Source organism: Lampetra fluviatilis, chromosome 50, assembly GCF_964198595.1.
Source record: "Lampetra fluviatilis chromosome 50, kcLamFluv1.1, whole genome shotgun sequence".
NCBI lineage: Eukaryota > Metazoa > Chordata > Hyperoartia > Petromyzontiformes > Petromyzontidae > Lampetra > Lampetra fluviatilis.
Genome location: NC_136324.1, coordinates 3,442,256 through 3,458,439, shown reverse-complemented (window position 1 = coordinate 3,458,439; position 16,184 = coordinate 3,442,256). Strand labels below are relative to the sequence as shown.

Sequence of the window (16,184 nt, the reverse complement as noted above, 5' to 3'; positions counted from 1 at the left end):
ACAGAACATGCAGACTCCAAATATACAGCAGGCGTCAGGGTTGGGATCGAACCTACGACCTCCTGTATACTAGGCGAGGGAGTTAACATCTCGTCAATGTGGCACCCCTGAAAACACATCTAAGAGCTGTTATTTTTATAGTAAATAACAATTAACGGGTATTGACAAAGGCGGTCGCGCCATACACAATACACGATCACAATTTACCCGTAGAAGCCTCACAGAGTATCAAGACCTGCTTTCAGAAAAGTCGCAATACATTTGTACGATTAAATCTTGACTTAAAGCTTTCGTGACTGCAGGAATTCATCCTCTTTGGGTCTTTCGGTAAAGTCACGTAGATAACTTTACCGAAAGACCAAAAGAGTATTTGTATGATTGGCCAATTTCATTTCATTTGGGAGAAAAACGGTAAACCCGGAGAAAGTGTACACACTTGAGAAGTGAGTAACACACAAAGCATCACACAGTTAAGAGTCAATACAATCAATTGCTGTGCTGCCATGTGCTGCTAGCCACCTCACAGCCCAGCGGCTTTTGAAAGTTTTGCAAATCGTCGTGCGATCCACCAACCCTCGCCTCCAAAGCGCTGGATCGCAGGCATGCACCACCGCCACGTGCCAGGCTCAACTCAAGCGACCTCTCCGCTGCTAACCTGGAGCACAACGAGTGACCGACAACAAGGCTATATCTCTCACCTCGGCTCCCTTGAGGTTGATGAATTTGAGATAGCAGTTGTGCAGGTCCAGATTCTTGCCATAGCCTTCCTCATCAGTGAACTCCGCCATGTCTGAAAAAGAGAAATCAAAATCGTCAGGGCTTAATTTACACTGGTGTCAGTTGCTAGCACACTGCGCTCAGAAGACTGTAAGCCAAGTTTAAATTCCCGGCTATAGCCGACATCAGTGACATTCTTGACCACATTCACCAAACCGCACTGACCAGCATGGCGATGCGTGGCTAAACAACCCCCAAGACCAACGCAGATCGGAGGAGGCCTTCATCCTGCAGAGGGCTTACAAAGGTGCTGGAATTATTCAATAATTTGTTGTATGTATATTCAACTTCTTGAGCACAGTACGTAGCCAACCGCGCGAATCAGAGAAATAATCTAATTTAACCGGTGAATCGTTACACGAACGCCACACGTTTCGATTGCCGCAATGCAACGGGCTCGGCACGACTAAGCGCTGCGTTAACGGTTTCGTGTTTTAGTGCTGCGTACTTTGAGCTTCGTCTGCGGGATTCTCGCGAGCCCTGGCCAGCTCATCGAACTCCACCGACATCGGAATGTAGATCTGCAGAGGAACACAACAAAACACACACACAAGACAAAGATCCTCCTTATAACATTAACAGACCAGTGGGGCAAGTGATGTTAACGAGCACCTATGAAGGCCGGGTAGGGCACATGAGGGGGTAGGTGGCCAACACCAAACCTGGCCACCTTTGCTAATGTTTGCACACCACCTCAGATACTCATTTAAGGCTGATTCGAACTACAGGAGGCCCAGGACCAGTTTTAATATTCGTCAATATCATTGATTGTGAGCGGGAATTGAACTCAGGTTGCCGGGTTCATGTCGCAATGCGCTAACCACCACACTACCGCCGCCCACACACAAAACACGAATGTCATACTTTAGTCTCATTAAGAGCAGGGAAGCGCAAGCGACGGCGGACGGGGTACACAGTCAAACAACAATCGGGGAACGCGAATCCGCGCTGAACAAAGCAGCGGCTGGCTGTGTGCGCGAACAAGATACCGCGTCCTCGTTTGTGCGTGGACATAACGTGGCTATCGTGGATGCGGCATCACGGTCGGGAATGGCCGCGACGAGAGTGAAGGAACCGTACCTCGTTGGGGTGCTTCTTGTGGAATTCCTTGATTTGCCGCAGACGGTTGTAAAATTCTCCAAACTCGTTTGGTCCCGAGAGGGCGTTCACCTCCTCCTTGCGGAGCCTGCCGATGTCAAACGCACGGCACACAAGCGAGAGCGTTTGGCGTGCTGCGGTAAACCACCGCTCGTCGGCTGCCGGCGCCTAAGGTCCAAGTAACAAGTTAAGTTTATTTTTAAATCATGCGCATGTGTGGTTTTTACATAATGCTGCCCAACACGCGCTCGCCTTTTGGAATTATGGCAAGTCCTCACTTTACGCGTGTTCACACTATAACGCATTTTCGCGGTAATGCGGTTCTTCTATTCGGGAACGCTTTTCGTTCAACGCGGGAACGCGCAGTGTTATAACACAATTTCTGAACGGTCGACGACGAACTACTTTTTTGAGTTGCGCGGCTGAGCAGTAGGATACGGTTAGAAAAATTTCATTTGTCCCACCATCTAACTGAATCCGTGTACATCGTATCTCACCAAATGTTTTCGTTACATTATTTGTGGAGAAATTGCTTTCGCTTCACGCATTTTTCGCTCAACGTAGCACTTTTAAGGAGCGCATCTACCACGTTATACGAGGACTTACTGTTTTTAATTATTGGTGTGGATCATATTGGGAAAAAGTAGATTTTGTTTTGCTTTGTCTCCAAGTATTGGCAACCTTTGATCATTCATATTGGATCACCTTTACGATAGTTATATTGCTCCTACCCCCCTCGTTACAGTCAGAAATTATGCATAAATAGTTTCCATCTTAGTTGGAAAGTGCAAAAAATCTCATCCAAGGGTATGTTTCAATTTGGTGTAAAGACCATGGACCAGCAAATGAGTTTATTGTAGTCATCAGAATGATAAAGTCAATATTTATTTGATTTCCCCTCCCAACTTTCTGTCCAATGTTGTGGAACCTTTTCTTACTTAGGAGCCAAAATAAGACCTCCAAAAACCTTTAGAGGTCTTTTAGAAATACAGTCCTGCCAGGTCAAAAATATTCAACACTCAAGTCCCTGATAAGTGCCGCTAAGAACTGAACCTATTTGCGTGGCGATTTGAGTGGGATTCCCTTACAGGCCTCTGAGGTTATCCCCAGATACATTGGTTTTTCCCAAATGTCTAACACTCCTTAATGAAATTGGTCAAACATTACAGTGTAGGACCCTCCTGAAAAGGGTATTGAGACTCAGGCTTTCCTGTGTAAATTAAATGCAAAACTTGTATTAACTCACCCATCTTTATCTTCGTAGAGATCTCGCAAGGTGCGACTGACCTCCATGTACCTCTGTAACACAAAACGTTCATGCCATCCATAGGATCATTTCAACAATCATGATAAAATACATAACCTTCAGATTCTTCAGAGAAAAGTAAAATGTGTTCTAGTCCATCAGCATCATTGTCTTCCGCCATAATTTGTTTAAGCAGCAAACGCTGAAGAAGTTTTACTTTCTGGATCTCGTCAACTGCTGGGTTGCCCGAAGTTACTGGAAAGAGCACTCCCTTCATCCCAATCTGGCCCTGTATGTGAAACCTCATTATGCAATGTTGTGTGAACAACCCTTTTGTCAATACACTGCTGGATTAATGAGTTAGGACTGTGCTAAATGGACTGTGAAAGATGACTGCAAGGGAAGGTTTTCATCCAGCAGTGGAAAGTTCAAGGCTGATGACGATGACTTTTATTTTATCAAGACCAACTGAGCTATACATCTCTTTTTCAGAAGCTACCTGGCCACAAATGATAGCGGAATTAAGTGGCTCATCATGCGGAAACTTTAATGCAGCCAAATACTCTAAGCGGATGTTTCTAAACGTGGAGGGAAAACCGGAGGACCCGGAGAAAAATCCACGCGACCACGGGGAGAAAGACACCGTCAACTCTAAATGTACAACAGGCATCATGGTCGGGATCGAACCCAAGACCTACTTGTAGTAAACATCTCGCCACCGATATGACAAATATCGAATCAACTTACGTGAATGTTTAAGGCACGGTAACAACACTTACATCCAGCAGCACTCTCAGTCGGTGGTCGGAATTGATTTGCTCCCGCGTCTGAGGATACAGAGACAGACACACACTCAAAAATCCACGACGCAGAATCATCAGCAGCAACCCTTACTTATTCCGATATTGCCAAGCCATAGGCACGGCCGAGGAGTCTTGCAGGCTGGGAGGGACACAGACTCGCGGCCATGCAAGCAATGCAAAAACAATGTGAGCTGGATGGAATTACCAGCGAAACGTTGTACTCAAAAATTGTAAATGTTGTGGTTTCACGCTTCAACACACCGGTGGGCTAAAGTAGTGAACTATTTGCCTTTTGTCAACCTGACACTTTTTTTACTGATTGGCCGTGTCGGGTGGTGGAGGGTTACGACACATTTATAAATAACGCGATCTAACCCAAAAACGTTTATTATGAATAATATTGGTCGCGAAAGCCTACGTGTTAAACTAATGCGAGCGAATCAAGCGTCTGATTGGAACATCTCAATAATACGCCGTGGGATGGTGGGGCACGTCTACACTTCACGTGTGGATCACTCAACAAACTCCTTCCCACGGGCGTCGTGGTGTCATTATACCCTGGGGCTTGCCAGGAGAAGGCAGGTGTGGACTAATCTCCATCTGGCCCATCTGTACTGAACAGTGTGGTTGCCCTCCTGTGGCCATTCGTGGGCTTTCTCGGTGTCATCTGCTTTCCTCCCACACCGATAAGCTCATGAATTGGCTGAAAATATCTGAACATCTCAAGGACCCTGGAGCTTTGGGCGAATTTTGATGTCGCGTTATAAGTCGTTTAGTATTATAAAACTATTCAAAGACCGTAAACATAGGGGGAAAATATGCCACAATTGAGCAAATAGGTGGGTGGGTTTAGGGTTGTTAAACGATGACCAGTAAACCGGGAATCGTTAGGGAAAATAATGGCATTGTGTCAAGCAAAAACAGCGCACGAAATGTTGCTTTTTCAACTTAAGCGGGGTGGAGCGGTGGCGCAGTGGTTAGCGCACGGCGCGATAAACCTTGGAACCGGAGTTCCAAAATTCCGAGCCACGGCTTTACATCAGTCGCGAGTACTGTCCGAACCGGTTCCGTTTGAACCGTTCACCAAAGGAGAGAGGCGAGGAGGGGTGAAGTATGATCGATCAATCCCTCACGACAGCCACGGCGCAGGGGAAAGGGCCTTGCAATCGAGGGCAGGCGGTCGATCGTGACAAAACGTCTCACCGACGCCTTCTTGAGCAGCTGCTCCTTCGCCATCGTCTCCATGAGGCGCTCTCGCTCCTCGTGGTAGCGCCGCTGCTGGTCTAGGATCGTGTCCATGGTGGCTCGTGGTGGTGGTGGAGAAGGGCGAGCGTGGTAGGAAAACGCCGAGGATGTGGCCGACTTGGTGAAGGGGGGGAAATGTTGGCGGGCAACAACGAACGGTGTCGCGACAAGCCGAGGGGGAGATGTGGGGTCGGTCGGGCGGGCGCCAGACAACGAAGAGGAGAGAGGGGGTCGCGAGGGGAGAGACGCAGGGAGACGTGGATGCTGCTAGGGAGAAGGCAGAGAGAGATGAGAGGAAGAAACGCCGTGGGATCGGCTAGGCGAAGCCACACGGCTGTAGGCCCTCACGTGGCGGTAGTGGTGGGGGGTGGTGGTGATCGCCTCGAACTCTTCAAATCGCCAAACGCCCCGAGAGCAACGGCGCCTTCACGGCATCGACGACGGCGAGTGGGAACGTTGCCCTCGGAGCGTTTAGTGAATGCGTTCGTGTCGTTCACAAAACCGCTTAGCCCGCCCCTCCCCGCCCGCCCGCCGCGTGCCCCCGGATGACGTCACCGAACTTGAGGGACCGCCGCCACATTGCGTAGGGATAATGATTATTACTAATATTTATTACGAAAAGCCGCTATATACAATTGACGATTACTAATCATTAGTTGTTATTAAAAGTCATTATTACTTATAATGAGTATTACTAATTATTATAAATAATAATTTATTTATCATTATTTTTACTAATAATTAATTTATAATAATGTTTTATTATAACTAATGATTAGTAATAGTTAATTTTATATAGCGGCGTTTTGTCAAGGATCTCAAAGCGCTGTACAGGACACAGCAGACACACTCGGCATAACAATAATGTTTTTTTGCATTTATAAAAAAAAAATCATTTTATTTTATTATTTTTATTTTATTTTTATTTTCTATCTACGTGACTTTACCGAAAGAACCAAGAATATGAATAATTTCCTAAATTAACAAATAGTTTAGTTTTACAAATCGCCAAATAAAAGTAAACTATTTTTTTCTCTTACCAGTTAAGGTCCACTTAGCTTCATTAGCTGGTTTTTTTCAAAATTGACCTGGCCACAAATTGAAACGCAAGATAAGATGCTGGCATTCGATATGTCATTGCCGCAGAAGGATTACTGCTGCACATGAACTTGACCCAAACAGTGACCACCGTAGAATATAAGAAAAATTGTTCATAATCAACGTTTTTGGGTTAGATCGCGTAATAGGAATGTGTCGTAACCCTCCACCACCCGACACGGCCAAACATTAATAAAGGATTTGTCACGACATTTACAATTTGAGTAGTACCACGTTTCGCTGGCAATTACATCTAGCATCATCGGACAATTCTGGCGTAATTACCAGCGAAACGTACGACTCAAATTGTAAATGTTGTGGATTTACTCTCGAACACACCGGCTAGTGCTGTACTAGTAACGAATTGGATCTTTTGGTCTTTACCAAAATAAAAAAAGAACCCAAACTTTTTTGGTTTGGCCATGTTTGTTTGTTGTAGTACGGAGTTAAAATGATGGCTTTCATCTAAGTTGTCTTGTGGTTGTTGTTGTTGTTTGACTTGCATCCCACTGGGATTTTTGCACAGCGTTGGTGTACGGTGCTTTTTTTATGGAAGACTTTGCAGTTTTTTCCTGGATTTTTCTGTTTGCGCGTAGTCACTTTAAGATGTTTTCTTGTTCATGTTTTTGTTTTTTGTTTGTTGCGGTTGCACCCGATTCAAGGGCCGAATGGCTCACAGGGCTATACCAAATAAATCAAACTGAAACAAAGAGTATGGATTCCTGCAGTCACGAAAGCTTCAAATCAAGATAGTAATGAATTGGCCACGTTCTGTTGACGTGACAACCCTTGCTGATTGGCTGTGTCGGGTGGTGGTGGGTTTAACGACACATTTATATTTACGCGATCTAACCCAAACACACCTGTAATTATAGCAGTTTATTGTCGTTAGATGATCGCCTTTATCGATTTGGCCAGCTATTTTACACGGGAGAACCGTGGTGTATTAGCATATGAATATCGATTTAAAGCTTTCGTGACTGCAGGGATTCATATTCTTGGTTCTTTCTGTAAAGTCACGTAGAAGGGAAATAATAAAGTAATTAAAACATAATAAAATGAAATGAAATTCTCACCATTTTATTACGTTTTATTTTATTATTTCCCTTCTACGTGACTTTACCGAAGGAACCAAGAATATAGCATATGAATAGTTACCTATTGGTAGCTAATGAGTAACAGATAAAACCTTTACGGAAACAAAAAGACGAAATAATCTCATTGGTATGAAAAATAAAATTATAAAAAGTTGCTGGCACGTTACATTAAGGCTAAACCTCGTACAAGTTAAGTCAGTGGAAATATAATTAGCATCGACCACTCGGTAAATTAGTTAGCACGAACCAGTCCCGATTAGAGACTGTCTTAGGAAATGCATGGGGACTTCATGAGACGATTACTTTTATTAAAGAAAAACTTTTTTCATTATTCACTGTAAAACCCAAAACTATGTGTTACATTGATTTTATGGCTTTATTTTGGAGATTTTGAAAACTCTTTTGCTTTGGCCATGTTTGTTTGTTGTAGTACGGAGTTAGAATGATGGCTTTAATCTAAGTTGTCTTGTGGTTGTTGTTGTTTGACTTGCGTCCCACTGGGATTTTTGCACAGAGCGTTGGTGTACGGTGCTTTTTTTCTGGAAGACTTTGCAGTTTTTTCCTGGATTTTTCTGTTTGTAACTTTAAGATGTTTTCTTGTTCATGTTTTTTGTTTGTTGCGGTTGCACCCGATTCAAGAGCCGAATGGCTCACAGGGCTATACCAAATAAATAAAACTGAATGTGAAATCAACTCCCCTTACCCAACATGGCTACGCTAGCTTCCGAGTGGGGGAGTCTTGCGTGCGTGTCGTGGCTGCTGGTTGTGGTTGGTTGGTGGTGGAGGTGGTAAGCAAGAAGCCTGTTTCGGTGAAAATATTTCAAATAAATGTTGCCACAATTAAAGTGATTCTCGTCCTCCACCCCCCAAGCGTTCGCGTGCGGATAATGGCGCTCGAGTCTCGGCTAGCGCTGGACACGGCTCAGCAGGAGCCGGATAAACACATTGACAGAGAAAAGGTGAGAGCCCTACACACACACACGTGTTGTGTGTAGTGTGTGTGTACCACGGGTCGACTCACACACACACACGTGTAGTGTGTGTGTACCACGGGTCAACTCACACGCACTACACGTGTAGTGCGTGTGAGTTGACCCCTGGTACCTGGGTCTGCCCCGTGACCTCTTGCCAGCGGGCGTTCGACACTTCACGTGGCCTCAAGGTGCACCTAGCCTGGCACAAGCGCCGTGGTGACGTCACCGCCACTTAAGTGGCGAATGGCGGTTCTTGTTGAACCTGGCGACCCGAGTTCGGCAACACCGGTGACGATTATCTAAACCGGTCCTGGGCCGCCCCTAGGTCGACTCAGCCTCAAATTAGCACCTGGTGCGGTGTGTAAACACCGCCACTGGGGAGACAAAGGCGGCCTGGCGTGGTGTTGACCACCCACCCCCTCGTGTGCCGTGCCGGCCTTCATAGGTGCTCGCTAACAGCACTTGCCCCAACAGTCTGTTAAGGCTATACGGGGGACCTTTGTCGTTGCCTTCTGTGTGTAGAGCGGTGGTGCACCGGTAAGCACATTGCGCTCCGAACCCGGGGCGCACCCGAGTTCGATTCCCGCTCACGACCAATGTAACAGTGGCAGCGAATATCTGAACCGGTCCCGAGTCTCCCCTAGGTCGACTCGACCTTAACATTAGCACCTGGTGCGGTGTATGAACATCAGCATCGGGGAGACAAAGGCGGCCGGGCGTGGTGCTTGCAACCCACTCTCGTGTACGAGGCAGTCCATAAATGACGTCACGCACCTATGGGGGGGGGGGGTCAGACATTTGTGACGATGTGTGACGAGGGGGGGGGGGTTTGAGTATTGTGACGTCACATAAAAATGCGCAACTTTAAATAAATATAGACAACACGTTCTACTTAATTAAATAGACTTTTTAATAAATGTTTTCTCCTACAACATCAGAGTGCAGCGCCACATTAAATACGCACTACAATGACAATAGTTTAAAGCGATTTGAAGCATTTTTTGGGGGGGGGGGGGGGGCAGAGCTTTGTGACGTCATATTTTAGGGGGGGTCAGACTTTTTGTGACGCCGTGTTACGAGGGGGAGGGGTAAAAAATCGTCCAAAATCGCGTGACGTCATTTATGGACAGCCCCTACCGTGCGGGCCTTCATCATGTTCCTACCAGTAGCAACTTTCTCCAGCAGCCTGTTTTAAGACTTCACGTGAGAATCTTTTGCTCGTGTGTGTGAGACCAGATTTATTATAACACAATTGGCGTTCGTGAATGCAAAACAGCGCCTCGGTTTGAAATGAACGATGAAGTTTTCGACTTACTCCGCCACGTGGATCGTGGCACCAGGCATAGAGGAGAATGCAAAAGGAAAACTGTCAAGGACTGAGTCGTGCTTGATTGGATGGCTGACCAGTGTGCATACCAGGTTCTATAGGCTACCCCGGAGGTCACGTTGTGGGCTGTGCAACAATAACCATTCTCCCCAACGCTTACGCTCCGACACATCTACGCGCGCGTGCATGCTGAACTTCTTTTGCACCGTACGTAGCCAACCGTGCCCATCTATGATAGCCGCCTTCTCTCACCCGCAGTGACCAGCCGTGGTGAAGTATGGGTCAGGTAACCCCATGGCGTGGGGCAAGCCCTCATCCAGCAGTGGACAAATACAGCGTTGTATAATAGGCGGGCGAGGTCAACATTTGTTTTCACATGGATAGACTTACCCCTGTCACCGGAATGTGGACTTTCCACGGCTGGCTGCAGGCTGTAAACGGGAGATGAGCAAGCAAATGCCGCAATGCTCACTTGAGCAGGGCATCGCTTTCGTTTGCTGACACTCAATAATGCCGGTCGCTTTCACAAACATCTCAACGTGTTTGTATTTCATGAATGAAGTCCAGATTTGTCGCTTTTGACGTTGCACCCCCCCCCCCCCCCCCGGTCAGACGTGCCCGCTTCTGCTGGGCGTGTTCACGAGTAAAGCCGGGCGTCACCACCGCACGGACGAATTCGCCCGTGGCAGCGCGCCCACCTCCGAGCTTCAGATTTACACGTGGTGAGCGAACGCCCGACCGCCAGTCCGCCAGCAAACACTCACAACCGCTCGCCGGGAAACACTCGCTCGCTCGCCTGTGTCTCGCCGGTAGGTAGTTTCAAGAATACACAATGGTGTGCTCACAAACAACATCAGCACCGGGAAGGCCCAACTCCCATCGTAAAAGGAATTTACACAAGTAGTCGTGCACACACATCATGTACGCATGCTAAGACAAATATGCCTCGGAAAGCCTTAAACAGACTGTTGGGTCAAGGGCTGTTAGCGAGCAGCTCTGAAGCCTGGAACGGCACACGAGGGGGTGAGTGGCCAACACCACGCCTGGCTGCTGATGTTTACACACTGCACCAGTTACTCGTTTGAAACTGAGTCGACCTAGGAGAGGCCCAGGACTGGTTCAGATATCCATAACCGCTGTTGGCTGAGAGCGGGAATCGAACTCTGGTCGCCGGGTTCATAGCACAGCTCGATAACCACTGCTCCTCTACCAATGCAACCACTTTCACACAAACTTAATTTGGAGCTTTCGTGACTGCAGGAATTACTCTTTGGTTCTTTCGGTAAAGTCACGTATAAAGAGAAAATAATTAATTAAATACTAGCATACGACGTTTCGATTGCAACACAAGCAATCATCATCAGGTATAAATGAAATAGAAACACAAATCTAGTATACTGAGAAATGTAATGTAATACAACAGAGAGTCGGATAACATAACAGTCAACACCCTACCTGGTTGATTACGTTCTTCCTGAGAATGCTAAATTTAGAGGCCCAGAACTGGTTCAGATATTCTAAATTTAGCATTCTCAGGAAGAACGTAATCAACCAGGTAGGGTGTTGACTGTTATGTTATCCGACTCTCTGTTGTATTACATTACATTTCTAAGTATACTAGATTTGTGTTTCTATTTCACTTTCACACACATCCATCCACCGAGCCACTCACCCATGCCCGCCACATGCCACGCGTGTGTGTGTGTGCGCGTGCGTGTGTGTGTGCGTGTGTGTGTGCGTGTGTGTGTGCGTGCGTGTGTGTGTGTGTGTGCGTGTGTGTGTGTGTGCGTGTGTGTGTGCGTGCGTGTGTGTGTGTGTGTGTGCGTGTGTGTGTGTGGAGCGGTAGTGTAGCGGTTAGCGCGCTGCGCTATGAACCTGGCGACCCGGGTTCGTTTCCTGCTCACGACTAACACCAGCGACGATTATCTGAACCGGTCCTGGGCCTCCCCTAAGTCGACTCAGCCTTAAATGAGTACCTGGTGCGGTGTGTAAACATCGCCACTGGGGAGACAAAGGCGGTCGGGCGTGGTGCTGGCCACCCACCCACTCGTGTACCGTTCCGGCCTTCATAGGTGCTCGCTAACGGCACTTGCCCCTACAGTCTGTTAAGGCTATATGGGGGATCTTTATCTTTGTGTGTGTGTGTGCGCGTGCGTGCGCGCAGGTTGGATGCCACGCTGAAGGAGCTGACCAGCCTGGTGAAGGAGGTGAACCCAGAGGCGCGCAGGAAGGGAACTCACTTTAGCTTTGCCATTGTCTACCCAGACCCTAAGCGGCCCGTGTACAGGTGACGAACCCAGCTCTTTGCCGTCGATTGTGGCGAGCGCGGGGTGATGTCCTCTATCGCAAAGCGTTCGGTCGCCCAAAGGGACTGTGAGGTGGCCAGGTAGCTCAGAGCCTGGGTTAGAATCCAGGTAGCCCACCTGTGACTAAACTGAGTTCTCAGCGCTATAAAGTTGATAGTCTCAGCGCAGCCATCAATGACTACACACACAAAAATTAACCCGTAAAAACAAAGTTTTTCACTATAAATCCTTCATATGCGTGTTCAATGGGCCACAACCCAGCCCACATTGGTCTTTGAAACGGGCGGCTAGAGTCCTCTCGTCCTCTGGCTTGAGATGGCTGCCACCTATGGGTCAGATGATTGCCTGCCACCATTAAGCAATTGGTAATTAAATATAATTTATTTTTTCCTAAAAAGTGTAAAATTTTAGAAATAAATTTTCACGAAAATAAATTGTCACGCACAACGAGTCTGTGTGCAAAATATCAGCTCGATTGGATCACGGGAAGTGGGTTACAAAACGACCGAAAGATTTGCACGGTCGTAAGCGCGCAAGCAAGCAAGCAAGTGAACTTAATATAAAGGATTTAAAAAAAAACATCACGTTCAATTTGGTTTTGCACTGAAATTGGATAAATCCCAGCTGTGAGTGGGAAAGTGCTGCACCCCTACTGTCTCGACCGAAGGCCACTTGAAGGAAACTCGAGAGGTAGTTCTGCAATATCAACTTCTACTGGCCGTTCCGTAACCGCGAATAGGGTTTGCGACAGATCCAAATGGATCCTTCCGTTTCATGGCACGATGGAGGTGGCACGGTCGGGATAAAAACTGGTGAAAGAGACAAAAAAGCATGGGCCCATGAATCTAGCACTGTGCCTCTCTTCATCAGCCTATGTCTCGAACACAGAGAGGTGACCGGGTAGTCCAAGTGGCTATCGCATTGCAAGTAGTGAGTGACCCCGTCAGCAGGCTGATCGATGGTCACGATTTTTGGGTCACAGCTCGATTCAAGAATTTAAAATATATATATACATATGGTGGTCTCATCCTTATCGTCTCTTTTGTATTGTTTCTTGTATCTTGCGTCAAATTTGTACAATTGCGTTCCTTCTGTTTGTCTTAAGTCTAACGTTAGCGTATTGGTTATGTATCATAATTAAGTAATCCCAAGTGATTTATCAAAACTCTCGTGAATTGGTGAATGAGTAATTTTTGTGAATGGGTGCAAACTATTATCCGTCAAACAGCCGCTCGCAATGTCAGCACAAATAGGTGGGAGCATCTCTCTCTATCCCGACTGCTATATCAACAATCCACATTTGGGTTTTCCATAAAACAGTGCGAGAGAACGCCCCGCAGAAGCACATGTCACAGAGCTACCTCTGAGATCCGTTCGAATGGTAGCGAGCAGCACATCGCTGTCCGATCTTGTACCTTCCACTTACTACCGCCCCTTTCCCCTCGCCACCACCACCTCCCCCTGTCGCTCACAGGGTACGGGAGATCGGCAGCACGATCGCCGGCCGCAAGGGTGCGGACGACATCATGACGCTGCAGTCGCAGAAGTTTCAGATCGGCGACGTTCTGGACATTGCCATCACGCTCGCGGGACGCGGGGCCCCCCTGCCCAGCCGCATGCTGCGTCCGTATTAGAGCTTCTTCTCGCGGTGGAACTTCACCGCTGGGAGCTCGGCGTGAATCGAAATGTGAATTTTTTTTTCAATTACTGTCAACTCTCCGTTGCTGGTGACGCGGGCCGAGTGGCGGCGCGTGTTGCCGCTCGTCGCAGAGGTTTGCGGTTCGAGGCCGGTGGCCGCCCTGGTTAATATCGCGCGGGTGTGTTGACGGTGCACGCCGTCCGCTTGGCAGTTGACGGTAAAAATATGGTGACGGTATTCGTGTGTGTCGGTGTCACGGTCCAAAAATGTGACAAGTTGCCGACAGTTCGCTTGAGTAAAACCGGGCAGCCACCATTGCCCTGGTCTTGACTAAGGCCTTGTGCTGTAGGAACGGAGTGAACGCGGAATATTCCCGTGATTTATCCGTGGTAGCGCAAGTGGGGGAGTGTCCCTGAAAGAACAAATACGCGAACATTGCGAACCAATACGGAACAAGAAGAACTGGATTGGACGCGTTCTGCGAGGAGGGCACGGTTTGATGGCGAAGGACGTTACAGAAGGCCCAACGGAAGAGTTGTGGGATGCTGTTCGCGTGAATGACGCGAAATGCAATGAAAGTATTATACTTAAGAGGACAGAGCGAGAGGAAGGCCCAGGATTGGAATATCGGAGGTGCTGAAGAGGAGGAGGGGGGGGGGCACGTTTGTGTAAACGACGAGAAGGGCAGCAGACGGAGGACGATGGAGGAGATGGCAGCCGAGGAGCCCGTTAAGGCAGAGCGCCACAGCAGAACGTGGATCGGTGGTGACGATGACTTGTGTCTGCTGATTCCGGCTGCACACAAAGTCAACGGTTGCGGGAGCCGCAAGTGGACATCTGGCCAGGGTTTTGCAAACCAGAGCGCACGCTCAAGGCGCGAGTGTGGTATTCTCCGCGAGCGCGGAGGGTGATGTTTGCCGTTGGTTTGCTCTTTGGCAAGCGCGTAATTAATTCGCGTGTGAATTCTTTCGAATTTGGCACACCTGGCACGGGGGGCGCGCTTGCCCTTTTGAGAATAACGTCACGGGACCTTTAACGCCCTCTGTGACGCAGGCAGTACACGCTGGGTACACACACACCCTTCGGATACGTGCGTCTGCAGCGTCACATGGTACGCCCCGCCGTGCGATGCAATGCACGCTCGTAGAATCTTAAGGGGTGTGCGAATCTAGAAATTGTACAATGGTGTGATTTAATTCTAGATTTGAAGTTTTAGTGACTGCAAGGATCCATACTCTTTTGTTCTTTCGGTAAAGTCACGTGGGTGAAAATAAAATAAAATAGAAAATGAAAACAACTACGTGACGTTACCGAAAGAACCAAAGAGAATGGTGTGATTTGTCTAAAACACATTCAAAAACGATTATATTCAACTTTGTCAATCCACCGCCGGAGGAAGGCCCTCCCCACACTGTGTCGGATTTGAGGGTCGTTTGACCATACTTCACCACGCGGGTTGGTGCGAGTTTGCGAAGGTGGGGCGAACCGAGGACCGGTTCAGTTATCATTTCGCCACGGACGTTAGACGTGGCTGGGAATCGCACGCGAGTCCCTGCGTTCATCGAGCAACATACTAACCAACGCATTTCAAATAATACTGGTAGCAACCTCCTGGTTACACCAGCCCACAGGGGATTATTGTGTCCGTCCGTCGTGCAGGGAGGGGCTGGGTGGGGAGGGGTTGGGTGGGGGGTGGGAGGGGTGGGGCTGGATGGGTAGGGGCTGGTCACCCCGTGGTGCCCTTATAAAACTCAACGTTTAACCTACTCACGCCGGCTTGTGCCCGCCCTCACAGTCTGGCATATTTACGGAATACACCACGCCGCCGTTGACCCTGGCCATTGACCGAGCAACCCAACGTTCCTACCAGCTCCCTCCGCAGGAATGTGTTTGGTCTTTAACATGCCTATTAGAGTTCATACATTGGTTATGTTAAGGTGCGGGTAGCTTTTTTTAAGTCAGTACTATACCAGGTTTTGGAGTGGTTGGTCAGCTCGTTAGCGCACTGCACTTTGAACCCGACCGACGACCTGAATTTCATCGCCGGCCCAAGTGGTGAAGTATGGTCAAACGATCTTCATGACCTACCACGCTTTGGGGGGAGGGGGGGAGGGGCGGTCAGTGGCTTTCATCCAACAGTAGATTTACAGGACCGTAAATAATTGTTATTACTAAGGCTTTAATTACCCGTTTCATTATTATCGTTTGTACGAATTCAGCACCGGTGGATCATGTAAACATTTTACTGTTAGCGGAAACGCGCAAATGTGTTTTTTTTTGTAAGTGTTGGTCGATTCTTGATTGTCATTGTGTCAAATTTTTTTTTAATGACGGAACAGTCGCGTTCGCTGGTTCAGCGTTCCGGCTACACGCTGACCCAGGATGCACCTGGGTCAGCGGGCTTCGTGAACCATAAACCACGTGTCCCTTGCTCTCTTGACTTCAGTCTTCGACTCATAAAGCAATGCACAAGAGGCGTTATGCACGGAGCGCAAGGCGACAGCTGTGAAACTTTTATTGCCGACGTGGAAACGGTTGCACGCTGAAGTAGCATTACGTGAAGCGAGTTCTTGG

General features: G+C 48.0%; 2 protein-coding genes across 2 annotated transcripts in view; one reads left to right on the top strand and one right to left on the bottom strand.

The window, feature by feature from the left end:
- Nucleotides 1-5,572, bottom strand: part of SF3A3 (splicing factor 3a subunit 3) — a 39,423-nt gene extending 33,851 nt beyond the window's left edge. The window contains exons 1-6 of the mRNA XM_078878240.1: nt 5,128-5,572; nt 3,901-3,948; nt 3,122-3,174; nt 1,858-1,963; nt 1,226-1,298; nt 699-790 (exon numbers count right to left, since the gene is read on the bottom strand). Of these exons, the coding sequence (XP_078734366.1) occupies nt 699-790; nt 1,226-1,298; nt 1,858-1,963; nt 3,122-3,174; nt 3,901-3,948; nt 5,128-5,223 (468 nt within the window). The 5' untranslated portion in view covers nt 5,224-5,572. The remainder of the gene's footprint in view (nt 1-698; nt 791-1,225; nt 1,299-1,857; nt 1,964-3,121; nt 3,175-3,900; nt 3,949-5,127) is intronic.
- Nucleotides 5,573-8,169: 2,597 nt separating this feature from the next.
- On the top strand, nt 8,170-13,950 carry SAP18 (Sin3A associated protein 18). Its single transcript, XM_078878133.1, has 4 exons — nt 8,170-8,323; nt 10,278-10,387; nt 11,830-11,952; nt 13,446-13,950. The coding sequence occupies exons 1-4, from the start codon at nt 8,252-8,254 to the stop codon at nt 13,603-13,605; spliced, it is 465 nt and encodes a 154-aa protein (XP_078734259.1). The 5' UTR covers nt 8,170-8,251; the 3' UTR covers nt 13,606-13,950.
- The last annotated feature ends 2,234 nt before the right edge of the window (nt 13,951-16,184 follow it).

Coding starts and splice junctions, on each gene's coding strand:
- SAP18 (XM_078878133.1), top strand. CDS start 8,252: ATGGCGCTCGAGTCTCGGCTAGCGCTGGACACGGCTCAGCAGGAGCCG. Junction 8,324..10,277: donor AACACATTGACAGAGAAAAG/GTGAGAGCCCTA, acceptor CCCCCCGGTCAG/ACGTGCCCGCTTCTGCTGGG. Junction 10,388..11,829: donor GAGCTTCAGATTTACACGTG/GTGAGCGAACGC, acceptor GCGTGCGCGCAG/GTTGGATGCCACGCTGAAGG.